The following is a 27,576-nucleotide window of genomic DNA, read 5'->3' as shown; positions in this document are numbered from 1 at the left end:
CACTGATGCGTTTCACTGCCAGTCAATGTTTTGATTATTGCTTCGTATTTCACACTTTGATAATTTACCGATTTTTAAGCCCACAGTATTGCTGTAACTTCAAAATTACTTTGCATTTATCTTTTGTAGAGCAGTTACCACAAAAGCAATTTTTTCCAGAGGTTCCTGAAAAGGAGGAACAGCACTAAAAAATTAAAAATCAATATTTTAAGAAGGTGGCAGCATGAGCAGTCTGGAAATACACATTCTACATAACCTAAAGGAAGTCTTTAGAGGTCATGAAAGAAAAGATGCTGTAAACATTAGGATGAAAGAACTAGTTCAAGTTCCTCACTCCTGTATAAGTCTGTGTTCATGTGAACAATTCCCAGCATTGTTCTGTCTCAGCTTCTCACACAGGAGAAATAAAAACATTGCAATACTTACTAACTCACAGAGCCCTACTAAAAAATACTTGTGTTTTAGGTGCAAAAATACTACACTAGTGGGTAGAGCAACAAACATGCCACATCTAGTTACTGAGAAATATCCACTCAGAAGCTCTTACTATACAACAGCATATTTTATTACTAACAAATACAGTAATAACAAAACTACTGAACATGGGTATAAAGTTACCTGGTTACAAACAGAACTAGAAAAATGAAGGGTATTTAGTGCACCTTTTCATATCTTTCTTACTGTCCACTCAGTAGCAAGAATTCTGTGTACTTTTAATGGGAAAATTATAAAAGAAAGAGCATATCCCATTGAAGGCAATAAATTACAAATGCTAAAATGCAGATACTATAATATAAAGAAATTTCATTTTTAATGCATGATGGATAAAACAAATAACTTTGGTTTATCAGAACCATAGTTCCTGTTGTTCCAGCATTTACATGTCCTTTGTACCATGCAATTTTCATTGTTCAATGCATCACCATGAATGCTGCCCCAATTCACAGTAAATTTTCTGCATAATACCATAACATTGAGACATATCCTTATTAGTGGTCAAATGCAAGATGCTGGACAGTTTCACAAAATGCACGGACATTCAGGTTTAGAAAACAGCAAAATCTGTCTCCAAATTATCTCAAGTAATAAATCCCATTGGCTCTTAAAAAAATTATGACTTAAATGAATCAGACAACGAAATTGTTATCCACATCAGCAGTACTTGCTCCTGAGAGCCACCTAGCATAAGAAAGGCTATATGTATTGAGGCCTTTTTGATTTAAAGAAAATATATTGCTGTAGAAAATTAGGCTTTGTAGAAAATTAGGCTTTGGAGGAAAAGTACTAAGCCTGTCTTCTCAGTAAATAGATTGTTAAAGAAGCCTGCACATTAATAACTCACCAGTTATTTGCAGCAGTTATCTGCAAGATATTTCTTTATAGCATTTTTTAAAAAATGAAGTTACTCATGTAGAAACAGCACGAGACGAGCTGTCGCTGCAGCTCAGGACAAAAGCCCCAAGCCTGCACGTCAGGCTGTGCCCATGGAGCCCAGGAGTCTGAGGTGTTCCCTTTGGCACCATGCCCTGGAACACCAGGCCAGGAGAGGCTCCAAGAGGCATTTTCTGAGACAGTGCTGCACCTTCTGCAGCATCCCTGCAGCAGGACCCATCTCACCCCAAATATCAGTGCATGCTGTGGATAAAGGTCCAGCCTGCTCTTCTCAGAACTGTGTCACGTTGGCTGATCACCAGGGGACTGCTGGCTTCAGCAACACCCCAAGGGAAGCACAGAACTTTACCAAGTTTGTACAATACATACAAAACAGTAGTTCTAAAGATTGACCTTATGCAGTCACTTATTTACAAAATTCATTTTTATGTACAAAATAAACTGCTGTAATTTCAGATTCCCTTTCATATTCAGTGTACCAGCTACCATAAACCAGTGCTATAATTGCTACAGCATGATGCATAATTTAGAGTATTTAGAAATTTGTGCATCACTTACTTAACTGATACTGTTGTTTAAGAGACAGTAAAAAACAAAAAATTAACAAGTTTTGAAAAATATTGAAGAGACAGACAGAATTTCATACCTTGAGAAGTAACAGTGCTTTCAAAGCATTATTTTAATGCAATTCATTACGAAGTGTTCTTTATATAAGGAATAATATATGTCTCTCACCTTTTTCTTACATTATTGCCATGTCCTACAGAACTTCAATTTCCTTTAGTCCTGGATAGGATTAAATACAGTACATTATTGCTAGCTGTCCCCTCAACAAAACATACATTTTTTTAAGTGCAAAGCAGGATATATGTGTTTTTTAATAAGGCACAGAATATCCATTATTTCCAGTGTAACAAAGAACTCATGTCAGTTTTATACAATGCAAATGTTCATACAAATTTCCAATCTTTCAGTTTTATGCAATACAAATGTTCATGCACATTTTCAATCTTTCAAGGGTTAGAACTGTTTCCTGAATCCAACTCTCTTCTGGCGTCTGAAGCTGAGTAGACGAGTAGTGATACGGAAGGTGACTGGGGGACATCAGGTATTTGGGAACAGCTCCTTTGCAGTGAAGGAGATTCACTAAAATCATTTTTAGGAGTTATTCTGTAAGTAATGAAAAATAAAACACAGACAGTAAATTTAAGCACAGTTTAATTTCCATTACACTGGAAAAAACTGAGTAGTGAAATCATAAAATATATTCAGCTGTATTATTTTCAAAAGAATGTAGTACAGTTCTGTACACTTTTTCAAGCCTACAGTCACCATTGTTCTTTTTCAGACCCATCACCTCTCAAAGTGATTGCAGTGCAGACACAGGTTTCTTGAGGGTCACTGTTCAGCAAGGCAAGAATATCCTACAAGCTATGGCTCAAGCACACAATGCTTAAAAGAAAAAGTAGAGTCCTACAAAAATACAAAACAGCCCAGAAACTAAACATATATGGCCACAGTCTGCAAGTTCTCTTGACAGCTACTGAAGGTCAAGTGCATCCTGAGAGTACCCTGATTCTTCAGAGAGAAGAAACAGAACACTTACAAAACCAGTGGTACTATGTAGACACAAAGAAAATACTGAGTTAGGAGCCTTACCTTCCTTCACCTACTCTCTTAATACTCTCGGCCAAAGCACTCATATGGCAGGTGCTGTCAGCTTTGTTTCTCCTTTCCCCCTGATCCACGGTCAGTTTAGCACTGCGTAGCGTCTGATCTCCGCTGTTTTCACCTTCCTCCACTCTTCGGGCAGATGCTCCATCTGCCTCCATCTCCTTCTCAGACGTCTCTGGAGAGCTTTTAATTTCTGCCACAGTTTCTTGGCTCAAGTAATCATGATTAGTGATTGCTACTGCAGAAGTTCCATGATTTGTTGTGCCACCTGTACTGGTCCCCATTGACTTTGAAATGACTTTCAGTCTGTGTGAAGTTGACTTGTAGTGCTTCTTTTTATGTTTAACTTTGGAATTGTGCCTCAAGAAAAATTCACATGATTCTTGCAGCACTCTTCGACTCTCACTGATTGGACTGGAAGAGAGTACAAGCACATCAGTGAACAAAGAGGATAAGTTTAGCCATAATACAAAAAAGAGTACACAAAACCTTGAAAGAACAGCAACCAGTGACGCAATCTGAGCTGGGTGTTAATGAACACAGGGAAAAAATTGTATGTGAAAAGAGGAGGAAAAATCATAATGGCTCCAAAGTAACTGTCTGTGGAACAAATAAATAAAGCAGATTTCTACATTTCTTACTTCTGCAAATAGGTTCAATGACTACAGTGAATTAATGATGTACTAGAGAGAAAAGAAGAAGTAGCTCATAAGCAACTGCATTAACAACTTTATATAGAGTCAACTTCCTCCAAATGAAAAAATATAAGCACTGTAAATATGACTTCATTATTTTTAAATCCTTGTAGCTAAAAGCAATTAACATCTGAAACACAAGCAAAAATTATACAGGAAATGGAAAAAGAAGGGAGAGGGAAAGGAAGTATAAATTCACCATTGAGGAATGGAGATGTAAAATAAAAAGAGCTTAGAGACTGTTGCCTTGGGAAATCCAAAGAAACAAAATTATCTAAAACCACAGTTATCATTTATAAGTAACAAATAATCTGAAAAGAAATAATCAAGACATACAAAAGAATTGAAAAAAATGACAACTACAAGAAATGGAGACAAAATTTATAAGCTATTTAAATCCACTAGGTAATAAAACTGAATTCTTCTGTTTAATTAAAAAAAAAAAAAGGAACACTAGATTAATGCAATAAAAGTGATAGTAAGGAGGGTTCAATGAATATTAATTTTAAAAGAAGACAAGCCTGGCAGAGGAGAAAAGAGGATATTATTATTGCATACCAGTAAACGCAGTACTAAGTACTGTGTCAAATGAAGTGGTCACAACACCTGAAAAGAACTAAACTGATGGCTGAAATTATCTTTCCTCCTTTGACTGTGAACCAGAGATGTATTAGCCAATGCTAAACACAGCAACACACCCTCTGCTCTACAAAAGAGAAATCAGCAAAGGAAAATATGTTCTGTCTTCTTGAGACTGGTGCTAAAAAGTCACTGCATATTTAAAACATCCCCATATTACAGTGGAATTCTGCTGTGCCCAAAGCAGCTTTTATAGTCTGAGGACAACATTTTGGTTACCTGAGCTATATATAAAATAAACATGTTTGAAAGCCAAATTTAAGTATACACTTTAAAAAACAGAGGAAAAAAAATTTCTTACTCTCTTTTGCGGTTTCTGTTGAAGAAATTGGCCCATTCGGAGCAGGTCTTTTTACTTCCCACCCAGAACACGGGAGATATGCCAACAATTAATGTCAGCAAATATTTCATCAGAAACAAAAATATTTCTGGTCTTGCTAGTGCCTTCGCCTAGAAGATAACAAAATTTAATAAATGCAAAGAAGAAAATGTACTCATTGATTTATTTTTCTAAATGAAGAAAACAAATACATTTCTTAAATGAGAGACTTTCTCCTTACGACTGTTGCTCTTTGTTGAGGCTTGTACTGTGGACAAACATCAGACATGTAAAGACAAGTCAGATGTGGTTTAGCTGAATATACACACAGAAGAGATCTGTCAGAAGGAATTGTTTTTCTTGTAAATTGAAAGGAAAGGTAACTTTGGGAGTAATAGTATTAGTAAAAATGTTCTCCAGAGGCACGTGTGAAAGATTTATCCCTTCAACTTAAAAGGAACAGCAAGTGGATCACGGAATCACAGAATGGCTTGAGTTGGAAGGGACCTTAAAGATCATCAACTTCCACCCCAGCTGCTACAGGCAAGGACACCTCCCACTAGACCAGGTTGATCAAAGCCCCATCCAGCCTGGTCTTGAACACTTCAGGGATGAGGCATCCTTAACTTCTCTGGCAAACCCATTTCAGTGCCTCTTCACCTTCAAAGTAAAGGATTTCTTCCTAATATCTTCCTAATTTAAACTTACTCTCTTTTCAGTTCAAAGCTATTCCCCCTTGTCCTGTCACTACATGCCCTTGTAAAAAGCCTCTCTTCCTCTTTCTTGTAGGCTCCCTTCAGGTAATGGAAGGATTAGTTGGGAGTTAATCTGATTAGAGAGCATCTTCAAGGAGCTGCAGGGAACTACACAGTAGCTTTCTGTTTATTGCAAAATTAATCCACCTTTCTGCAGAGCTGTATCATAGGTGCTGAGACATTAAACTCAGTGAGAGATCATTATCTTCAGCTCTCATGCTGCAAATTTAATTTATGCCACTTGTCTTATCTGCAGCACCCATCTGTGAAAGTCACTATTTTTGTTGGCCAGGTAACATTAGCTGCTTCTGTTTGTTTTTATTTGGTTTTCATCTGGCAAATGCAACAAAAGTCTACAAGCCAGCTCAGGTAAGCCAAGGCCAAGCACACCACTTTGAGCTATTCCACAATTAGCACACACTGTCTATCAAAGGGACAGATCCCATAAAGTAGATCTTTGTGTAATATTTAATGTTGATATTTCTTCTTTCCAATGGGTTAAAGGCTAAAAATACATGCTCTGTGTTATTATGCCAAGCTGTTATATTTAAGCACTACAAAACAAATTTATTGATTATTTTTAAAGCATAGAAGTCTTGTTTTCAAACTTGTATATTCTGAAGCATTTAGGTTTATACAGAGCTCAGAATAAAACCACTGAAGTCAAAACACACTTGTTAAGAAACAGTATTGGAAACCAAAATTACCAAGTTGTCTGTGAGCTGTGCTACTCTCAGCCTACACTGACTTCAATCCAGAGGATAATAAATGATGTTTAAGAATGTGAAAAGATCAATCCTGATCATTCCATAATGCCTGTGTTTATATTCCTCATTTTTATTGATTGTTTATTGCAGCAAAAACACAGGTTGGAAGTGTAATGCAATGAAAGATGACACGAGACACTTGTATTTCTTAGTGATGTTGTCTTCTTATATATTTCTTCTTAAATGGAAAGAAACAATACTTGTCAGTATATAAAACTCCCTGCAACTGCAGCAGATTTAATCCACTGAACATAGGCAGATTTAATTTAAAAGTATTTCCAAGGAAGTTGGATCTTAAGAGGCAAATGTTAAACACAACCACCTCCACAATTTTAAGTTGAGGTTTTTTTCTTTTATTTGATTTTTTTGTTGGTTTTTTAATAAAGAATGCTTTGCACTTTGCAGTTCTGAAAATCAGCCTGCAAATGACAGCTATTGTGGAAAAAAAAAATACGGGAAATTCGTTCTGTAGTTTCACATGGTTTACACTTCTACACTTGAGAAAAAAGTAAAAAGTGATTCTAACTGTGTGGTTATACGCAGCATTTAAAATCCCATTTAGTCTAAATTTTTAAGAATCATTCTTTCAGCTTCAACTGAAATTGATGAAAATTCACTTATGTACTTTGATACTGAGCTTGGCACCAAAGTACTAAGCAAATACTTTTAGAAACAAATATCATAAAGAACAACCTTCCTCCATCACAATTTGTAACATGAAGTTCAAAGTTCACAAAAATGCTATATATATATTCTGTTAGAGCTGCAAGTTGGAATTAAATTGCTGAATGCCACCAATTAGATTAAAATTTTCAAAGCAAAAGTAATATTCCACTGTCTTTGACTTAAAGAGGAACTAATCACTCCATGTTTTTGAACTGATTACTTAACATGAAAATAATTTACTCATTGCATGGCAGATATGCATAAGGGTTTTTCCTAATTAACTTTACAGTATTATTTATAAAGGAAAACATTACTTGCCTGATAAGGGCAAGGAATATGGTACTGATCACAGTGGTCAAACACCCAAGTAGTTTCCCAGATTTTTCGGTTCACCAGTTCATAAACGTAACATCCAAGAAGAGCTACGAGAGGCACCAAGTACAGACCACTGAAAACTCCAATTCGGATCATGAACTTCTTGAGCTTCTCCTGGTTCCTGCCGTCGTGCTGAATGACCTGCCGCACGTGGTTTAGAGAAATGATGCCGGCTAAAAGGAGAGAGAGACCGAAAAAGACACAGAGGCACAGCGGCAAAAGCACGAAGTACAGGGAGGCGTCCAGGTCATAGAGACCCACAAAACAAACTCCACTGATATTGTCCCCTTCGACTTTGTTCATTGCAAGGAGCATAATGGTCAGAAAACCAGGTATTCCCCAGGCAACTGCATGGAACCACATGGCCTTTTGTGCAATAGCTTCACAGCTCCATTTTCTTCCCGCTGCAAGGAACCAAGTGATGGTCAGAATCACCCACCATATAGTTCCTGCCATAGTGAAAAAGTACAAAACCATGAAAAGGACAGTACAGGCTTTGTTTTGGGAGCCAAGAACAACCGTTTCACCAATTTCTAACTTCTCGTCTGCCTCATTACAGGCAGTTCTGTTCCCAAGTAAAAATCCAATAAAGTACATTAGGGAGACTATGCTGTAACAGACAGAATAATAGATGATTGGTCTCTCTGGGTACCTAAACCTTTTAACATCAATCAGAAAAGTAAGGAACGTGAAAAGCGTAGCACAAAGACAAAAGATTGAAACTATTCCAATAAAACTTTTTGCCACATCTAATTCATAATTCTTGAAGTACATATTGGGACATGGGGGTGCACACTGATCAATTCCTAGAAACTTGTAGCCTTGTCCATTGGTGGTGTGTAGGTGTCGGGGACACCAGAATCCATAATCCCTTCGGATCTGGCTTGGGGTCTTCTGAGTTCCATGTATGTTTGTGGTTACAGCAGCAGTGGCAGGAGCAGCCTCATCACAATTGATTAACCTGAGTAAGTAAAGAGAAGAGGAAATATCTCAATAGCCTTCATTTTCAACTAGAATTGATGCCTTAGGTTTTAAATTTTATATTTTTCAGACTCTGTACTGCTTTAGTGTGTAGTTCTGAGCTTCGTATTAAGGGATGGTAAGCTCTCTTCACAGAGCAGCTAGACAAAAACATTTCCTTTCCTAGCTTGGAACCAAGGACAACTACCCAAATTTCAGGCCTAAGAGCATAAACTGTGTGGACTGAAGAGAAAAAAACAACCTATGTAGAAAATCAAGCACTGTCAAAATTATTAGTATTTTAGCAATTTTCTAGTTCTGTGATATTAATTTAAAAACTGCTCAAGACTCAACTGCTCCAGGATTTAACTGGACACAGGATGTGATCTTTCTATAAGGATAATACCATATTAGCAGTGCTGGATGTATCTTCAAACAAGATCATATAACTCAAGCAGGTAAGCATTTACTCAAAATGGGATTTATGGTCACATGCATTCCAAGTTTAAGTGTATGTTAAGTAAAATTCTGTTACCTCGACATTCTTTGTCAAACACTATTACAAGAGCCTCTCAATTCAGTATCCAAGCTCAGTTCCAGCTAAAAACTCCTTCAGTTCTTTGTTTTACTGCACTACCATGCTGTCCAACTAAACCCAGACTGTTAAGAAAGCTGATTCTATGGCAGATTCTTTCATTAACCACAGGCTGGAGCAGTACATGTGGAAACAGAGTGAACTTCACTCACTCATTGTCTTAATCGGCTTCATGTTCATCTGTAAGAATACAGAAGTGTGAACCTCAGTATTCCAATTACTGCCCACGCTCTCCCTCAGCCCCATCACAGATTAGCAACTGCATGTGGGGTAGAAAAACTGAGTTTCCAGTCTCTGCTCCTTTCCTGTACCTCCTGACCTGATGTGTGTTAACAACAACAAAAAAAAAAAATGGCCTTAATAATTTATAAATATTCACAGCTGGAGGTCATAATCACAAAAAGATTGCACTGGAGTGCTTCCAGTGGTTTCCATTTAAAATATATAGACATCTTTTCCCCAAATGAAGTATTAATTGTCCTCTATCTGAAACAGACATGTGAACACCTTTGAGGAAAAGGTGACACTTCAAAAAAAGGAGTTTTGGCAGGCAGTAGAGGAAAAGCAACACAAGACTAGGTTGGCACATTTAAACAGTTAGGACCAACATAAGGTTTCTGCTATGCAATGTTCTGGGTCTGCTGAAATACAGAATATTCTATATGTCATTATCTTATGAGCAGTTACTTCTACAACCCCTAATAAAGTAAACATGATCATCCCTAGTTTAGAGATCAGAAACCAAAGCAAAATCTATGCTGTAACATATAATATTTTAAACTTTTAGAAATGAACAGTGAAAAGGCTACCTCTTACAAGGATCTGATTATTGAAAAGAACTGCTGCAGAGCTTTGTTGCAAAAACTGTCACAGGCAGAAAATGCAGGTGATAATTTGAATAACAAAAAAGTTTTAAAAAGAAATGGTCCCATGCAAAAGCACTGCAGGGTCAGCATACTAAGCAAGTTACTGCGAGGTGACACTAAACATTCTGCCTCAGATTTTCACCTCAGTCTGTGTCAAACATGAAGATACCACTCCCACCACCTGTCAGTATGAAAAATACCTGGTACATTCCAGCTCTTCAGGCCATGCAATTCCAAAAGTGTCCATCAGCTGCTTACAGTCAGAATACACTTTCTCACAGAGGCTTCGACAGGGGTGAATCACGTGAATCTGATCTAGGCAGGCTGGGACAAAGGCTCTGCACAGAAATGTGTGGACGTCTGGCGAACAGTGAAGATTCATAAGAATAAGGAAAGGCTACGGGGAAGAAAAAGGCTTTGGTCAGCAATTTTTAAAAGATAATTCAAAGCATCAAAACTAACTTTCATCACTAGGGCTTACATTTAATCCTATGTAGGTTTGAAAAGATACTAGAAAATAGTGTTTGTTCAGCAGTTCTGAAAAAGCAAAACCCACTGGCCTGAGTGGTAAGAGGCTCCGTTGGCACTTCCAGCCCAGCCCTTGTCCCAGGATCTTGGACAACCTTTGGCTATCCAAACCTCATTTTTCCTATCTGACAATGTTAGAAATCTGAAAGGTATTATGAATGCCCAAGATATTCAAAAATAAAGTAAAACATTGAGTTTCTCTGTACACTAATCAGCTTCTAAACAAATGCCCTGGGGTCTTCCAAGGTGTGTCTGTTCCTGTAGTTCCTGTTAGATTACATTTTCAGTCCTAAGTGGTGTAATGTAGTCATCTCTCACACTAAAGAAATTTAGGGCTTTTTTTGTTGTTGTTAATGAGGTCTAAACATTATTTCTCATTTTTAAACATCTCATTTAAAATCTCTCTCAACACTGAGAATTTCTTTGCCTGAATTACCACGTACCAAGCAGTGAGTAACTGATGACTGTTCTTACTAGAGAATTCACAGAATGAAGTTTAACTTTTTCTGCTCAATGCATTCAATTGCTTATTCACAGTCAGACAGGCTTTTAAGTAAAAAAAACCCCAGCCTTTCTGGTCTACAGTTTCTCAGCTTTATTGTTAAGGTAAATTATTTTGCCCAAAATACTATCGTGTGTGCAAATGTTATGTGTAATGTTAAACAGGGAGAATGCATGCAATTTTCAAAGTAGGCCAAGATTTTAGTAAGATTTTTATTTAGTAAGAATTTTATGTCATTATTTGCCATCAATATTTATGTCTCAAACATTCAACCAATGGCTGTAAAAGGAAAGATTAGATTCTGAGTCCAGAAGAGTATCCTTACTTTTTTCAGCTTTTAAGTACCCCATATCTATCTACCTACCTACCTACATCTCCTTACCCAAGAAACAAGTCTTACTACTGAACATGAGTTTACTCATGAGTTTAAAAGAAAAGACATTGCTAAGTAATTTTCCCTTAAAAAATGGAATATCTATAAGTCCTTAAAGGACCTTGATAATACAGGAATGTGTGGGGAGGAAGGAAGAAGATAAGGCAGAGAAGAATAACATACAAGTGCTTTATGATAAACCAAAAAAGTGCTGGCAGTACTCTTCACAGCACTCCAGCTGTGTGCTGCATCTACACATGCCATTAAAATAGGCACACATTAGTTTGATCCCCTCTCTGAATGTCTCCTCTCGAGCTGCCTTGGTTGGAACCCAAGATTTGAGTATTTTGTGACAAGAACAGAAATGCAGTTCTGGTATACTGTGTTCCAGTTCTATAAGTTGGATTATTTCCTAAAGGCTGCACAGCTTCAGATGAAAAAAGCAGTCAGTTTACCTTAAATGAATCAAATTCCTTTTGCATGATTATAATGCTTCTTTTCTTCTCAATTGTTAATTCATATTTGCTCTGTTTTTCCCGGAACTTAGGATAAACAAAATAGCCTGGGTAGTTCATATTCAATTGTTACAGAAATTGAGTTTATTTTTGACATTGTCTTGTAGAATTTGTCTTGATTGTTCTGAATTCTTCCTTTTTGTCACCCACAGTTCATCTCATTCAATAAAAAGTAAAATTAATTTTCTAGAGCAAGTTTTGGACTACCAGCCAAAAACTTCTTCATCAATCTTATCTAGGAAAGTAAAGATTTTTTTAAATCTCAGTATTTATATCAATGAAACTGAGTTTACCTACAGAGATATTTTACCAACTATTTTTATAAGCAACTTGACAGTTTTTAAATAGCATTTTCCAATACAGATAATAATCTTGCATATTTTAAGCCTGCTCCTTTGATACAGAAAATGAGCATAAATAAAACATCCGGAGAAGAAAGTCAGGACATAAAACCAACCCCTACCACTCTAACAGAGTTTCTGTCATCTGAAGCTACCTAAAAGCTAAAATAGCACAAAAATCACAATATGTATAATGGCACTGTATATTAGAGGCAGATAACGAATGACAAGCAAAAACAAAATGTTTGCAAGAGTTTTACTAAAGCATCTTATCATCGTCTAAACACTCGTTTAAAGAGCATATTTTATTTAAATGCAAAACCACCCTAAAAGATAAATTTAAAAATTTTTAGGAAGAATGCTATGTTCAGCCTATAATGTAATCAGAGTAGGATTCCAAGAACTTGGCTGCCAAGAGTAACTGTCCTTACAATATTTCTTTTATTTCTTTCAGCTTGCTAAAAATATTTACCTTCTGACACCTGAAAGTATGAGCAAAAGAGCAAGAAGTTTGATGCTCTGAAAACACAAGCTGACCTCCTGGACACCTATTCCACCCTGGCTGGTAGCAAGGGGGCTGTAATAAGACAAGGTGACATCTGTTCCAGTTTCCTGCTATCAATGGTTTAGGAAACCATTGAAAGCTGCACATTGTAACACAACTACTGTGTTGAGAAGACAGTGAAAAACCTTTCTTCCTAAAATGCAGCTTACCCCTTTTTCAATCATTTAAGTTTGAACCCTTTGTAAAATACTACAGCAGTAAGTTGTCCTGCATAATTTAAGCAGTCATTGGTGAGAAAATACTGCATTTTACCTGTTTATTGTAACTCCTGGTTTTGCAGCCTAATATGTGTTTTGAAAAACAGCTAACAGATTGCACTATGCTTTTTCCACATAATTTTGTCTTCTTGTTATAATTTTTACATTATATTTATATATTAATATAGTAATGCTTTATATTTTGATTTCTGCTCCTTTCATAATATACTGTGTCTTCTATTTGCCTTGACTAAATTTTAAGACTGACATCACATTTCCAGTGACAACAAAGACTTTCTAAGTGACAGTAACTGATAAAAATACTGTGCCCACCCACTTGTACAGATAGAGGGCGTTACTCTTCCCCCACATTTATTACTCTGGGGGTTGTTTTCCCCCAAACTTATTACTCTGCATTTCCTTACCCTAAATCACACCTACCATGTTATTGTCCAGTTGCTTCTAGCACATGATCTCTCTACAATTCTTTCATCCCATTTGTTTAAATTTGATAGCAAATTTAGTTCCTATCCTTCTTCTAGATCCATTTATGAATTAATTTGTTATCAGAGGTTTTAGTACAAGTAACTAAGGGAAACCACTCTACTTGGTATAGCATGAAACTATCAGCTCAGGATTTAATCCCTCTTAATGGGGAAAAAAATATCTATTTATTTATACCTACTTTTCTTCTTGTTCTTTAGGCAGGCATTGGAAAACAAAGTCTACAATGGGTTACCAGCACAGTTTCTTAAAAAAATATAGGCTGTGACCATGTGTTTGGAAACTGAAAGTATATATAATCTGAATTTTCCCTTTCAACAGAAGTATGGAGTCCCTCAAAAAACTAATTGATTTTACAGTCAATGAGTTTTCTCAAAAAAAAAAAAAAAACCTCTATAAAATGTAAAACTTTGCCTCTAGCACACACAAATGGGATTTGTAAAACACTGATTTATTTTCAGCAACTGCCTACTTTTACCATTTAAGAACATCTGAAGTGCCTGGAACTCTGCTAAAATGAGGTATCTTTAAATGTGGGCTTCACTTCCAGCTAGCCAAAATGGAAAAGTTTGCTCATAGAAAATAGTATGTCTGCATTTCCTGATGGACCATAAAAGCAAAATCTTACCAAAACCGAAGTATTTGCTCCTCCAGCTTCATAGCCTGGAAGCACAAAGTAAAGCCAAGATCTCAAGCTCACTGACAGTAAAATTCAGCTCCTTCAAGGGCACTTTATCTGAACTGTGGATGTCCCAGCCACAAACCACATTTTACCCACATGGGCAGCTGGGTAAATTGCATGCCTGTACATACTGGTGTCCTAAGCATGCAAGTCTGGGATTAAACTCACAATCTTACACCATAATTCTCCTCTCTTCAGGAAGTTCACGGTCTGCATGTGGCACAAACAAACAAAATTCGCTCTTCCAGGAAACTAAGGCATTTCAAGCATTAGCAACCACTGCCCTGTCACATGAAGAAGAGATGAAAATCTGCACACTGGGTGATGAGAACATTAAAAATAGAGTGAAACCACACTCTTGAAAAAACAGAAAAGGAGCCTCACACAGCCAATATAAGTTATAAAATATAAATTCTCATCTTCTTGACAATGGGAAATAAAAGTCAGTAAATATAAGGCAAGCTAGAATACAGTAACAATCTTTAAAAAAAAACAACAACACAAAAAAACCCAAACCAACAAACTAATAGCAGCTGTAAAGTGAAAGATGATGTAGCCTGCAACAGCAAGAGGGGCACTGCCTCAAGCACTATCAGTGAAGAACCAAGGATTGTGGGATGCAAACTTTGCACTAACAAACATGAACACGTTATTAAGTCCTAGATTCCTTACAAGGTGTGTCTATGTTATATTTTCTCCAACGGCAAAGACAAGCTACCTCAGAAATCCAGTTATGGTGTGGTTCTACAAACAGTAACACAACAGAGACAAGTGAAAACAAATGGTGCAAAACAAAGAAAAAATGTCTAAGTGCAAACATGTTCTTAAATGTGTTTTGCCAACAAATAAATTGCAACCTAGAACTATATATGGATCCTGTGCTCACCATGCTTCTCTGTTTTGTGCTGAGCAGGCTTACAACTCCAAGACACAAGAGAAACAAGTTCATTATTCCATGCAGACATTTCAAATGCTCTGTTGTACCTCACCTCCGTCTGACCCTAGAGATGATCAGTCTCTGAGGTTCTGATGTATGATAACTACCAGCATATACCAAAACAAGTGAAAACACTCTCCTGTACTCTGCTGATTAGTGTCACAGAGACACTTTCAAAACAGAGAAAACTGTGGACTGAAATATCAAGGTCTTTTTTACAATCATCTGTGGCAAACCTTTGTAAGAGACAGGAAGTACCTTGAATTGCTGAGACACACAGAGGACTTGAGCTTTTGTTCAGCCGCTGGAATCAGATACCTAAGACAGTAACAACCTGCTCTCCTACCCACTGGGCTCTACCTACCATGTGGGAGCATTTAGCCCCATTAATCTAGTTAACACTGAGGTTAACTGAGTTAAACAATGACAAACACTAACTGTTTCAGTGTTAAGCCATATCACCTCTTTGATACAGATCTTGTGACTAAAGGAACAACATTACAACCTTGTTGCTTACAGAACTCTGTATTTCAGTCACAGAAGCAAAGGCAGGCTTAAATCTGTATTTCTACAATTGTACTACACTGTGTACCTCAGATTCCTACCTGTATTAAAGATACACATTGCTATTCATGTAACTATGTATCTGCTTTACAGGAAATAACATCTACCTAAATAATGAATAATTAGAGTCATAGAATACTTCAAATTGGAAAGGACCCAGAAGGATCACCAACTCCCTTGCTTCTTGCAGGACATCTTAATGATTAATAATTAAAAATTAATTTTTAATAATTTACAGTACCATACAAACAAACCTACTATCCAGTCACTACAGAACTGAAGTACAGCCCCAAACCCTAAACAAAATATATTTATAAACATATAAGTTTTCAGATGTGATTGTCAGGAAATATAGCCACTGTCAATCACAGTGCATATAAACTATCTCAGAAGAGGTGACAGTAATTACTCTTGACACTCACACAGCTACACTAACAATCTTCACAGAATCTTTAGCCACTTTTACAATGATAATCTGTTTCAATTAAAAACAGTGGAGCAAGTATGGCACTGCTGATTTAATTCTACACTATTGTTACAATTGAGTTATTCTCGACTGGATGCAAACAAGATTAGCATCACACCCAGAGAGATTAATGCCTTCATGCAATTCCTAGACAGGCTGGCACGGGTGGCAATTTGCTGATGGCCACAGTGAATCAGCTGCCAAGAATCTCCGACTTCTAGTTCATGCACAATTAACTAAGTCATGATAAATAAATGTCCCAACACATGAAACTAAATGAAGGATGAAATTTACAAGTTCAATAGATTCAAAGCAACATCGAGAAAAGACTAGGTTTTTCCCATTGGAAGTTACATTGATGAATTTAGATCAAAGGCAAGTTAAATACACTTAATTTGGTATGTAAGGATTTTGCAGGAAGCTGCAAAAGTGTCAGTGTCTTGTTGCTACATGCCTGCTAAAAGCTGCTACTTAACAGAACTGCAAAACAGGAACATGGGAATGCCCAGAAACATTAGGGCAATGCCAACCACCCTTTAAGCCAGCAAGGAACATGGTATGAGCTCATTTGAGAGCCCATATACACCATGTCTCTACCTGAGCTGTGAGTAATGATCAACTACTGCTGCCAGCAGCAAGTATCAGCTGTAATCTGTATTTTCCCAATTCAGTTAAAATTACATGGGTAAACCAACAAAAGTTTTTCAGGACTAAAAGTCACCATTTATATTTTAGCTATAAATGTATGTAAGATATATACTATAAATCTGAATACTTTTAAGTTTAATATGCATTATTAGTGCATCTTGATTTAACAGAGGTAAAAAGAAAACCATCAAACACACATTAACTTGATTTCTATTTTAATAAGCTGCTTTAAAAAAATTAGCATTACCTTCTGCAGCTTCCACAATAAACAAAAAGTACATGAAGTTGTGTTTAATCTAAAAGCTTTTCAAACATTTCTAAAATGTAATCAACTTAACATTTACATAGATAAGAATGAAGTATTTTGTCAGAGTACAAAGTAGGTTTCCCCCGTAGCTTAAAAGACAATAGTTTAAGTTTCCTACTCCAGGAAATCTGAAGTTCAAAGAGCTGGTAGAGGCTAGGGGTGGTGCAGAGAAAGAAATGGGTAATAAATAAGCAGTGGTACAAATGATGCTGTTCTGCCGAAAGACGTTTGCCAAGATACAAGCTTATTTTTGTCCTTCGACCGAACAGCAAAGGCAACACATGCACTTAGACTGTCAAAGGGCTGTGAACAAAGCCTGGGGACAGCCCAGCGTGCAGTGGCTGATAAGCTGGACTGTGCCCAGCAGCGCTCTTCCCACAGCCGGACGGGCCAGGAGCTGCCTGCCGCTCAGCGCCTGAAGATCAGTGTTTACTCATCTTCAAAGGATGGCAAAGGATGGCAGCTGATCCCAAAAACCCCTGTGCTGTGAAGTGCCCAGGGACCGGCTGGCAGGCAGCCAGGTGTCCGTGGGGGCGGGCTCGGCGGGACTGAGCTTCATCACCCGTGCAGGCAAGAGTTCAGATGCCGGGCTGTGCAACTGCGCAGGGAGCCGAATCGCCCAGCAGCGAAACGTTCAGAGCATCTGCAACAAGAACCAGTCTGTCCAAAAACTCTTCACCATCACTCCCCCAACACATGCAATATACATACACACACACATCTATGTGTCTGCATACATAGTCTAGTCTGAACTTTCATATTAGCTATTCAAAGGTTATGGGAATATAAATCAAAAATCCTAGCAGGGCAAGGTTAAGGCACATGGGGGAATGTTTTCAAAGGTCAATAGGACAGCAAGGCACTCATGCACCTTCCAAAAAAGGTAAAACAAACTCCATAAAACTACTCCAATATCACACCTTGGCACTAAGGTTGTCATTGATGCCCACTATAAATGGGCACAGACACAGAAGGATAAAGCAGGCTATTCTGCTTTTTTACTTTTATACACTCTGAATGGTTTTGTACTAACTACACAGAGCTGCAAGATATTCTGAGTTGAAAGGGACTCACTAGGACCAAGTCCAACTCAAGAGAACGGCCCACGCAGGGATCTAACAACAAAATTTCTTTCTGTAGTAAAACAACTTAATTCCATATTTTCTCTTTAAGTATTTTCACATGCAAAATAAAAATACATATATACCTATATTTTTAATTATAGCAAAGGTTATAAACAATATAAACAGGAATATTACATCTCGCTATCTGAAGCAAACTAAAGTACAAGTATTTCAAATACTTTTCAAATATCTTTATGACCAAAATCCACTGCATTTTTTTGTTCTAACCTAAATTATAGCTTGACCTAAATTATAGATATTCCAGCCTCTGCAATTTACAGTCCTTAACAAACATGAGAGCTTTTTCCCAAGTGTTACAGAACTGAACTATTTTTACAAAGATTTTCAGTTATACATTGTATCTGGTTTAGGTTTTGTGTAAACTAGACAGCATAAAAGACAGACAACTATAAGTTAACTGAAGGAAGGTATACTGCAGGCCCTCAGACATATGAAGTCTAGACAGAGCTTCATTACATTTGGACTGTATTAGCATAAGTATCACAAATCTTAAATTCTCCTTGTATTTGCCATGTGTTACAGGAGTACATGGATTTATTGCTAAACTTTTTGTGTAGCACTGAATGTAAAGGATTACCTGTAATAATGTTGATAGACAGTCTTATCTTTAAAAAGGCCCCCCATTTCTAAGAAATTCCAGCAGAAGCCATCACTGCTCTGGTTCCAAAAGTCATCCAGATTTATGCTTCCCCCTCTCTCTGTGAGTGTGGAGACACACTTCAGCATAACAGCACCACCCAAGTCACCAGAGTAGTAAACCTGCACCATTTATTTCTTGCCTACTTCATTTATTTTTAAGCAGTCTTAAATGAAAACTTTAGTAGTCTTAAAAAAACAACTTTGTTATGATGCAGGGGATGTCAGTCAGGCATGCACAAGTCGTTTGACCAAGCTGAAGCCCGTGAAGCTGCAGTCACCTACCTCAGCATCTGCAATCATTACCTCTGTCTTCTGCTTTCACTACTTCCAGTTGGTCATACTTTGAGACACTCCCCAGTTTTGAATGCCTGCACTAGACACTGTTTCCTTACTGTTAGCCCACAGCGCTCATCTTGGTGACATTCCCCTCATTATCCTCCCTATTTCTCCTGTTCTAAAAACTTAAGGCTATCTTTTCTTTTTCCCTGTCACATTATGATTTGTGGGCCACGTTAGCCTTCGACATTTAATGTTCTGTTTGTAGCTCTGTGTACAATTCCCAGCAAGATCCCCCACCCAAATGGATTCTTAGAATGGTGCACCTTGTACCTTCCTTGCAAGAGCATTAGCTCATGTGAAACAGTATGCAGCTGGGACAAGGCATCCTAGCAAACAGGTATTGCTGGGTCACCATGAGGCTGGATGGGTACAGCTCCTCACCAGAAAAGTAATGCTTTTAATTTTGTGTGCAGGACAACTGTGTGGAGAGTTTGGCCACTAAATGTTTTGTGGCAGTAGCTACTGAGTCTAAAGAAATCTGGTTATGCAGGCCCTCTGGGGAATACAGCATGAGCCAAACTTGGAAGGATGTGGTTATTCTCTGAAATAACTTGATCTACCAGAAGTTTAAGTACAGAAAAGGTGGATTTTTTTTTCCCCTTCCCAGATAGCTCTTGTCTAGAGGAGAGGTATCTTCAGGTATCCTTACTATCCTACAAAGACTGATTGTCCAGGCCTCTCTCCCCCCATATACAGTAGCTACTTACACAGCTCTTACACACCCCTGCACACCTCTCCCAATAGCTAAGCAGAAATCTATCAAGTCTCCACTCGTCTGCACTACACAGCTCAGAAGAAGAGGGCAGATATACACATCTTTTACTCTGGCAGACAAATTACCAATATGTTACAGCAATCACAGACACACACAAATACACAGATAAAACCCAAAAAGGCAAACATGTGAAAAAGGAACTATGTTTGCCCCTAAGGGCTGGTGAATCAACAGTCAGCACTGAGAGACAGAAAAAGGCAGCAAATTTTGTGGCACAGCTACTCCCACCCCCTCCTTTGGAATACAGTAAAGAACTAAAGAGATGACACAACAGTAGTTTTAGAAACTGTCAGCTTTAATCACTGCACTGTCAAACTAGAAAAGAAACCATGGACAAACAAATTCCCCATCCAATGTGGTTATTTTCTGGACCGTTTGCTTTTTACAGTCTTTATCAAGGATGGCATAGGTAACATCTTGTAGCCAATTTGTCACCCTGAACACCCATCCTGCAAATGGAAAACTAAGCCTGCATTCCAGCTCCACCAGCACACAACAAGGGCCTGAGCTCCATCCAGCCTCCTGACCCATGCAGCACTGTGGGCAAAAAGCATCTTGCAGCCAAACACCACAAAGCTTGCTTCAGAAAGACATCAGGATCCTCTGCCATTCTTAGGCTAGATTTGTAAAAGACAAACATCAGGAGCTTTGCAAAGATGTCCCACTATGTACGTGGGTTCATCAAATCCTTCAAGACAATCCAGTTGCTGTTGCCAGAGCTGCTGGGCCAATGCACTGGGTGTGAGTTGTTACCCAGTTGTTGATCCCACAGTTTGACAGCTCATGGACAGCAGAGGGCAAACAGTGTGGACCACCAGCACATAACAGTATACAATTTTGTCCTACTTGCCTACTATTCAAAGAAAATACGTGAAGATGACCTTCAAAATCATGGTCACCACATCACCCTCAGCAGACCTATCCTACCTAATCTAATGACAGGTTTTACTAATGACCAGGTGAAGTTCACAAGGTTCCACTGGGCAGCAGCCACTTCCATACAAACACTAAGAAAACATGGAAATTGCGCCTGTGTCTCAAAGCTTTGTACCCACTGCTGACTCTCCCCAGCTCCAAGGATGATGTGTTCCCAGCAGACAGTTCAGCTCTCAGTCCCTAACTGCCTCCTATAAGTGAAGGCAAAGTAGTTACAAACTCAGTAGCTCTGTTCCTGTTTTCCTTCTCTATATAAAGAGTTTCAGGGAAGAAGTTCCATTCTTCTACAGGTGTCCTCCAGGAGTAGGATAGAGCCACAGGTCTAAGTCCATCACTGCCTTGATTTAGCCAGTAATTGCAGATTTGAGTGTGGAGAAGAGGGAATTGGAGACAAGGCTGCACAGCAGGACTAAAAAACCACCAACAGCTTGCAGCTACACTTGAACACTAACCAGGGCACTGCGGAAGGGAGAGACATCTGCAGGAGACAAACAACAAGATTCCATGGTATTTCTCAGAAGACTAGAAGTCTGTTGTTGGCAAAGATCTGCAAGACAGCCTTCCATAGGCCAGCTTCAGACCCCATGCACAGTGAGACTGGCCAAAATCTAACCCAGAGTAGAACTCCTCTGTCTCAGGCAGGTAAGAAGTGTGCTGACAACTTCACCTAGTGATCCACTCCTGTAACACCAAATTACTTGCTAGAGTAGGCATAACCTCTGAAGATGGAGAAAGAGGAGGCTCTTGGAATCACACTGTCAACACCATCTCCAAGAACCCCAGCCACCATCTCTTTGCCAAGCAAGGAGTACTTTGGACCCCCATGCATTCTGAACAGCATCCTTGCAGAACAAAGAGCAAGGCAGTGCTATTCACATTATCAAGTGGGCAAGTCCTGCTGCTCAGAGAAAGCAGCAGCAGATTTTGCAGATGACTGATATGCTTAGTGCCAGGGTAATGGGATTACACAGATTCGCCTGTCTGCTTTCAGACAATCTGCACAAGCCAATCACACTTGAAGGGCCTCAGTTCTACAGGTAACAAACACTTTTTAGTGGCTGTAATTTACTGTACCCATAGGAATCAGCAAAAATGGTTTATGAATGTTGCTATAAGCACCACTCTAAGAACTAAACATGATGTATGTTTCTTTGGAATACCTGAGAGCAAGAGAGCACAAAAAATGAACACACATCCCAAATTTTTATGTTATTTTACAAACACAGATAATTCACATGTTTTCCAACCCTTAGTCAACACTTTTCTGCAACTTCCATGGTGATGCTCAAAAGAATTACTCATGTCCAACTATTCCATATTTCTTGACACATAAACAGCAGAGAAGTCAGTTGTTCTGTCTTGTATTTCCTTTGATCCATATGAAGTATGTATAAAAAAGACTTTGGTATCTGCCAACTTCCATTTAACAAGTATCAATTTAGCTGTTTCATTACCACAATCTTTTGTGACATCCACTACATTCTGAGACACTAGAAAAGTTACCTTAGTTAGTAAACAGTAACGCATGATGTTCTAAATTTACCACTTTTTACAAAAGCCTTCCCTACTCTTTAGTACCACGGTAAAGAGACAACAAAAATGTTACAATCAAAATATTAATTAAAGACTCCTTTGTGCTTGTTCCATTGGGTCAATGTCCACACCTCTGCACACATTTCTCCACTTTAGGGTCTGAGGCAGCATCAGGGACAAAACATAACCCCAAGCAGATCAAGAATACTGACTGTTTTCCTAAAAGATGCTGAGATTTAAGCTTCAAGATTTAATTACTAGTGGTTCATGTATTACACCAAGCACTGCTCATATTAGTGTACAATCCAGAAGCAAAGACAGCTGTCTCTAGAGATTAAGTAAATTCACACCTGTGCTACTTTGCAGGCTATACCAGTAATAACCTTTTCACAAAACAGCACTTATTTCTCCAAAACTCCCAACCTGCAGTGGTAGACAGCTTTTTTCTTCCAATGTGTATACACACATGTACCAATTTAAGCTTGCAGACACCAGGTTTGCAGGTTTTTGTAAGTATCATTATATTAAATTAACTGTAAATTTGGGGTTAGTGGAAGCAAATGAAGCCATTACATTACTAATTTTAACTCATGCAACTTCAGTATTAAACTCTGGAAGGTACTTTTTAACCCCCTCTAAATGGCTTTGTTTAAACTGACCCCAGTTCTCACACAATTTCTGCCACTGCTGCAGCCAGCTGCATTTAACCTTCCATAGACATGCACACACATATTCTGGCACATGGCCATGAACTCAGAAGTGAATGGAAAACTCACTACTGAATAATTTTTTTGGTCTCTCTAAGGTACTTCATTGTTCTCTGCGCAACATTTTCCAGTGTTTTCTATAGTCTGCTCTAAAAGCTCACTGGCAAGCCTTTTCCCTTTGTACTTCTACAGATCTGTGGATCTTGCCCACATCAGGAAGTCTTAAGGGCTTGTCTTCTGTGGACACATTCCAGAACTGCAGCAGAAGAGATTAAGAGATATGAATGTAAGTTACAACACAGTAACCCTCTGCCTTGATGGAATAATGCCTTCAGTTGACAACCTATTCCAGGACAGTTAAAGTAGGATTACTTTGGAATTAGAAGTGACTTGTTTTTGTGGATGACCACGAGGGGGTGTTACACCTATTTAAGTGCAGCTGTAGTGAACCAGATCTCCTGTTATGTCCACTTATTTTCCTCATCAGACAAACCCTAGATCTTCCACCTCCCAATGTGAACTAGTAGTAACAAGAACACTTACTGATAAACTGCTTTGAGATACAGAGATGGCAGGCATCTGCAAATAATCACATTCCACAGTCATGCAGCTGTTTAGCAAACATACACAAAACTCCACACCACAAATCCATGTGGTTTTACTTTCCTAAAGCCACCATTTGTTGTGTAAACAAAATGAACTCAAATATAAAGTAAAATTCAAGAAACCAAAACTCAGTCTGTCAAGTTGAAAGCTCAAAATTAAACTAAATAAGTAAGTATGTGAATGGAGGAAGCAACTGTAAATTACTTATTTTTTATTGCAGAAAACAAGATCCCAGAGGGACTGTCCTCACTAGCCAGAACATCCATAACAGAGGCCCTAGGACTGAGTTAGTCATCTTCCTGCTCTAGTGCTTCAGTGTTCTGGTTTATAGCACATCATTATGAACACCTGATACATGAGGCAGGATTGTAAAACCATGTATCAGCTGCTTTCCTCAAAGACAACCACTACCTGTGACAGTAGCTCCAGATCATCCTCTTCTGGAGGATTACTGTGAAGACACCATCCAGAAATACCAATTTAATACATTCCCAGCACAGATCTTCTTGCGACACAACACTCCCTTGCAGAAGAACATACCTGTAGAGTCTTCAGAGTGGGGCATTGTGAGTTACCATTGTTTCGGAGAGTGAACTTTACCTTGAGGTGAGACTTGCCCCCTTGACAAATCTTTTTGGGGAGTAAACACTCCCCAAAAATTCTTAGAGGGAATAGAACATAAACCTGGATTAACACTAGGGCCCTCTGCACAAAATATTTGTGATTTCTAGAAGAAGTCCCTACCTTGTTCCTTAGGATTGCATGATCCTACTGGAAGTCAGTTATGATACAGGGAGCAAATTACTGCAGGCCTCAACCTCAAAACCCTGTGAGATCTTACATGCAAATACATAAATCTCATGCCCAATTTTGAGAACAGGCAGAGGGAAGGGAGGGGGAAGAGCAAGACAGTATTAAAAAATAAAGCCTTTAAGCATTCCTACTGAGGATCAAAGGAAAGCACTTCTATAGAGTGAAAGCATGCCATTAAAATTCTTTCTTTGGTATTGAATGAAGGTCCGACTGAAAATTACAAAAAAATTTAAGCTCTTAAAACAACAGAAGTCTCCTCCACCTCCTAACCCACTGCCTTGTTATGGTTGCAAACTGAAATTAAATATTATTCCAGAAGTGAGTGACTCCTCCTCCCCTGCTGCAACACTGAAAATCTCCTGAAAAGCAGAACCCTTTGACAATCCTGAGAAGGTTCTCTGTTGCAATCAACTATGGACAAACTGGCACCATTACTGAATGACATGAAGAATGAATGACATCAAAATATACGACACTGATACACACTGATCCCTCTCAGAAAGAAGGCCCAGCAATGAACCACCATAAGCTTTTACCATATTAATTCCAAATCTAACTGTTAGCAGTGGATTCAACATGAACTTCATACAGAATGGGAGCAAAGACCCTTTCACCTGTAAGCAGCTGTCTTAAAAAATCACTTGACCAAGTAATCCACCATCACTGCTGGACCACAATAAAGGCAAGCAGACCACCACACAAGAGGCAGTTCAGAAACGTCTGCACAGCACCACAGTAGTTAGGACTACCAAATTAGAGACCAGGCAGTGGGAATGACAGGAGACTAGGAAGCAAATCAAAGAGGGTAGGCAAATTAAATTCTAATAGACACTGTTGTTCCCTGCAGCCACCCAGCCGAGTAGTAATCCAACACTAGTAGCCAGGTTATAAGGGTGACAGGATGGAAAAAAGAGAGAAAACAAGAAAACTTCTCACTACCACACAATTTTTAATAAAATATACAAGCTATACAAGAGGTAGGTAGCTAAACGTAAGGCAAGCCATGAATACTTTCCAGGAGGAACTCCCTCCACACAGGCAATAGGTACAAGTTACTGACAGTTAAAAAAAGTCAGTCATAGCAACCAAATAAAAATGGCACTGTGGTGTCTCTGCCCTGACAGCAGCGTGACTGGAAGGCACAAATAATGACAAGTGCTGGCTCAACGGCTGCAGTGAACACACACCAAGCAGCAGCAGCGTACCTGAGGAGATAAAGTGGCAGACACTGCAGGAAGCATTCCTGGGAAGTGATGGCTAGAGAAGCACTGCACAGCTCACAGCTGAAGCCTACCACCTGCCTTCCAACTAAAAAGCCCTCAATTTGTCAGAGATCTGCAGCCAAACTCAGTTGCTTGCATAAGATAGCTTAACATGTGATACCAGAATTTCCCACACATCTACACCGAGCTGACAAAACCAATGTGAGACCAAAGCCTGTGCTATTCCAGGCTGGCAACTGGCAGCCAAACAGGGAATCCTGATTATCCCCAGCAACACTAAAAACATGTTTCGGCAACTGAACCAAGCTCCTCCTCCAAGCTCAGTAAACAGTATGCAAATAAGATTTTAGTAGCAGTACCTCCAACACCACACATTTTTTCTAAAACAGAAACTTAATATTCACCTCACTTCTGTTGCACTCTGTGCATAGTACAAGACACTGAGCTTTTCAAGACCTGTGTTAAGATTTTCCCCCTCCTCATACCACTGAAAAGCCATTATTAAAACAGGTTTAAAACTTGTTTTACAAGCCTCTCACCCAGAGAGGCTCTCGCCCTTTACAGGTATTGCTATGGGCAAAGCCTTTCCACAACATGGCATATTCTAAGGGGAGCCACACTTACAGTCAGTTCAGGTAAGGAAAGTGCTTATTTTCAGCCTCCTTAGTAGATGTAAGGTGAGACAGGAGCAAAGAGCATCTTCTAAATATGATTTTTGCACTGAGTTCAGGCAGGCCAAGATATCATAAACTACTTCTCCTGAGAATTTCAACAATTGTTCTGTATAACAGTAAGGTGCCTGAGCTATTCGTGATCAGCTCTGCCAAAATGCTCTGAATAGCCACATTGCTGTGCTACACCCATTCCTCTTTCCACTCTAATACAGGATCCAAGGCAGGGTGGAGGGAGGAAGTTGGTAGCTCCCTTGCATAGTGCTTATACAACTAAGGAGCTCTAGAACACTGTCTGAAGAAACATCTACTCACTAAATATTATCGGTCTTGTAATTCAGTGCAACAGGTATCCCAAATAACTTCTTAGTGACAAATTTGTTACATACAATTTAGGGTGGAGGGAGACAGGGGTGAGAAACTTACGTCCATTTTGCGAGCAGCCGTGTCCTGATCATAGTGTCCCATGAGGTTTGGGAAAAAAGTCATATTGTAAGGCATTCCTGAACATCTGGAAATAGTAATTGGCTCACATGTGAATAAACTGTGCCCTTGCACCAGAGCTAGAAGTAAACTGCAGGTCACAGACAACACAAGCGCTCCCATTTTGTCAGGATCTCCAACTTCAGCACATTGCTCTGTTCAGTAGTTAGACAGACCGGCGTTGCACAAGGATAAAAACACGCATCTTCCTCTGCTAGCTCCAGCGCAAGGCAGTAAGGCACACAATCAGACTCCTCAGAGCTGCTTTAGCTATTGCCCCATTTTAGCTGAGCGCGACTTTACTAAATCCTTTCTTCTTCGAGCCTGTACGTGCAAAGACGGGACAGAGAAGTGAACAGCAGAATCAACTCGACCGCGACCACCCGTCCGAAGGCCGAGCTCAGCCTCCCGGCCGGCCTGCAGGCGAGAGGGCGGCTCCGGCCGGGCCGGGTGCCCCCGCGGCGCCTCCCCGACCCCACACACCCGCCGGGGCCGCGGCTCGGCGCAGCCGCGCTCCAGGAGCGGCGCGTTCGTCCCCCGCTCCCGCCCGAGCCCCGGAGCCGCCGCCGCTCCCAACGCCCCGTTCCCAGCCCCGCCCTGGGAAGCGGCGCCCGCGGGCTCGGCAGCGCAGTCGGCCCAGGACCCGGGGCTCGCCGGGCGCGGCCCCGGCGCCGCATCCCCGCCACGCCCGGGCCGCGCCCCCGCCGCCCCCTCACCGGGACCCGCCCCCCGGCGGCACCCCGCGGCAACGCTCCGAGTTGGAGTCGCTGCTCTCCGGGACGAGACGGGACGGGGCCCGACCCGCTGCCCGCCGCACTCACCGGTGGCGGCCCCTCCGCGATGGCCGCCCCGCGGCACCTGCAGGATGTGGCGT

At 39.6% G+C, this 27,576-nt stretch overlaps 1 protein-coding gene across 1 annotated transcript; it reads right to left on the bottom strand.

Moving 5' to 3' along the window:
• Window positions 1–543: 543 nt before the first annotated feature.
• FZD6 (frizzled class receptor 6) lies at window positions 544–27,576 on the bottom strand. Its single transcript, XM_041470834.1, has 7 exons — window positions 27,524–27,576; window positions 26,646–27,026; window positions 9,904–10,100; window positions 7,226–8,243; window positions 4,702–4,850; window positions 3,052–3,480; window positions 544–2,562 (listed from the first exon to the last, which is right to left on the bottom strand). The coding sequence occupies exons 2-7, from the start codon at window positions 26,823–26,825 to the stop codon at window positions 2,406–2,408; spliced, it is 2,130 nt and encodes a 709-aa protein (XP_041326768.1). The 5' UTR covers window positions 26,826–27,026; window positions 27,524–27,576; the 3' UTR covers window positions 544–2,405.

The sequence above is a fragment of the Pyrgilauda ruficollis genome, unplaced genomic scaffold, assembly GCF_017590135.1.
Source record: "Pyrgilauda ruficollis isolate IOZ18807 unplaced genomic scaffold, ASM1759013v1 scaffold25, whole genome shotgun sequence".
In the NCBI taxonomy this organism is placed as follows: domain Eukaryota; kingdom Metazoa; phylum Chordata; class Aves; order Passeriformes; family Passeridae; genus Pyrgilauda; species Pyrgilauda ruficollis.
Note: the sequence above shows the minus strand (reverse complement) of the source record. Positions and strands in the feature narration are given on the sequence as shown.

What these genes read in the sequence shown, in the direction of transcription:
- FZD6 (XM_041470834.1), bottom strand. Translation starts at nt 26,825, where the DNA reads ATGGGAGCGCTTGTGTTGTCTGTGACCTGCAGTTTACTTCTAGCTCTG. An exon ending in CGGCTGCTCGCAAAATGGAC is followed by an intron (nt 10,101 to 26,645) that starts GTAAGTTTCTCA and finishes TCTTCCCCGTAG; the next exon opens with CCTTTCCTTATTCTTATGAA. An exon ending in ATATTCCTTGCCCTTATCAG is followed by an intron (nt 4,851 to 7,225) that starts GCAAGTAATGTT and finishes GTTATCTTCTAG; the next exon opens with GCGAAGGCACTAGCAAGACC.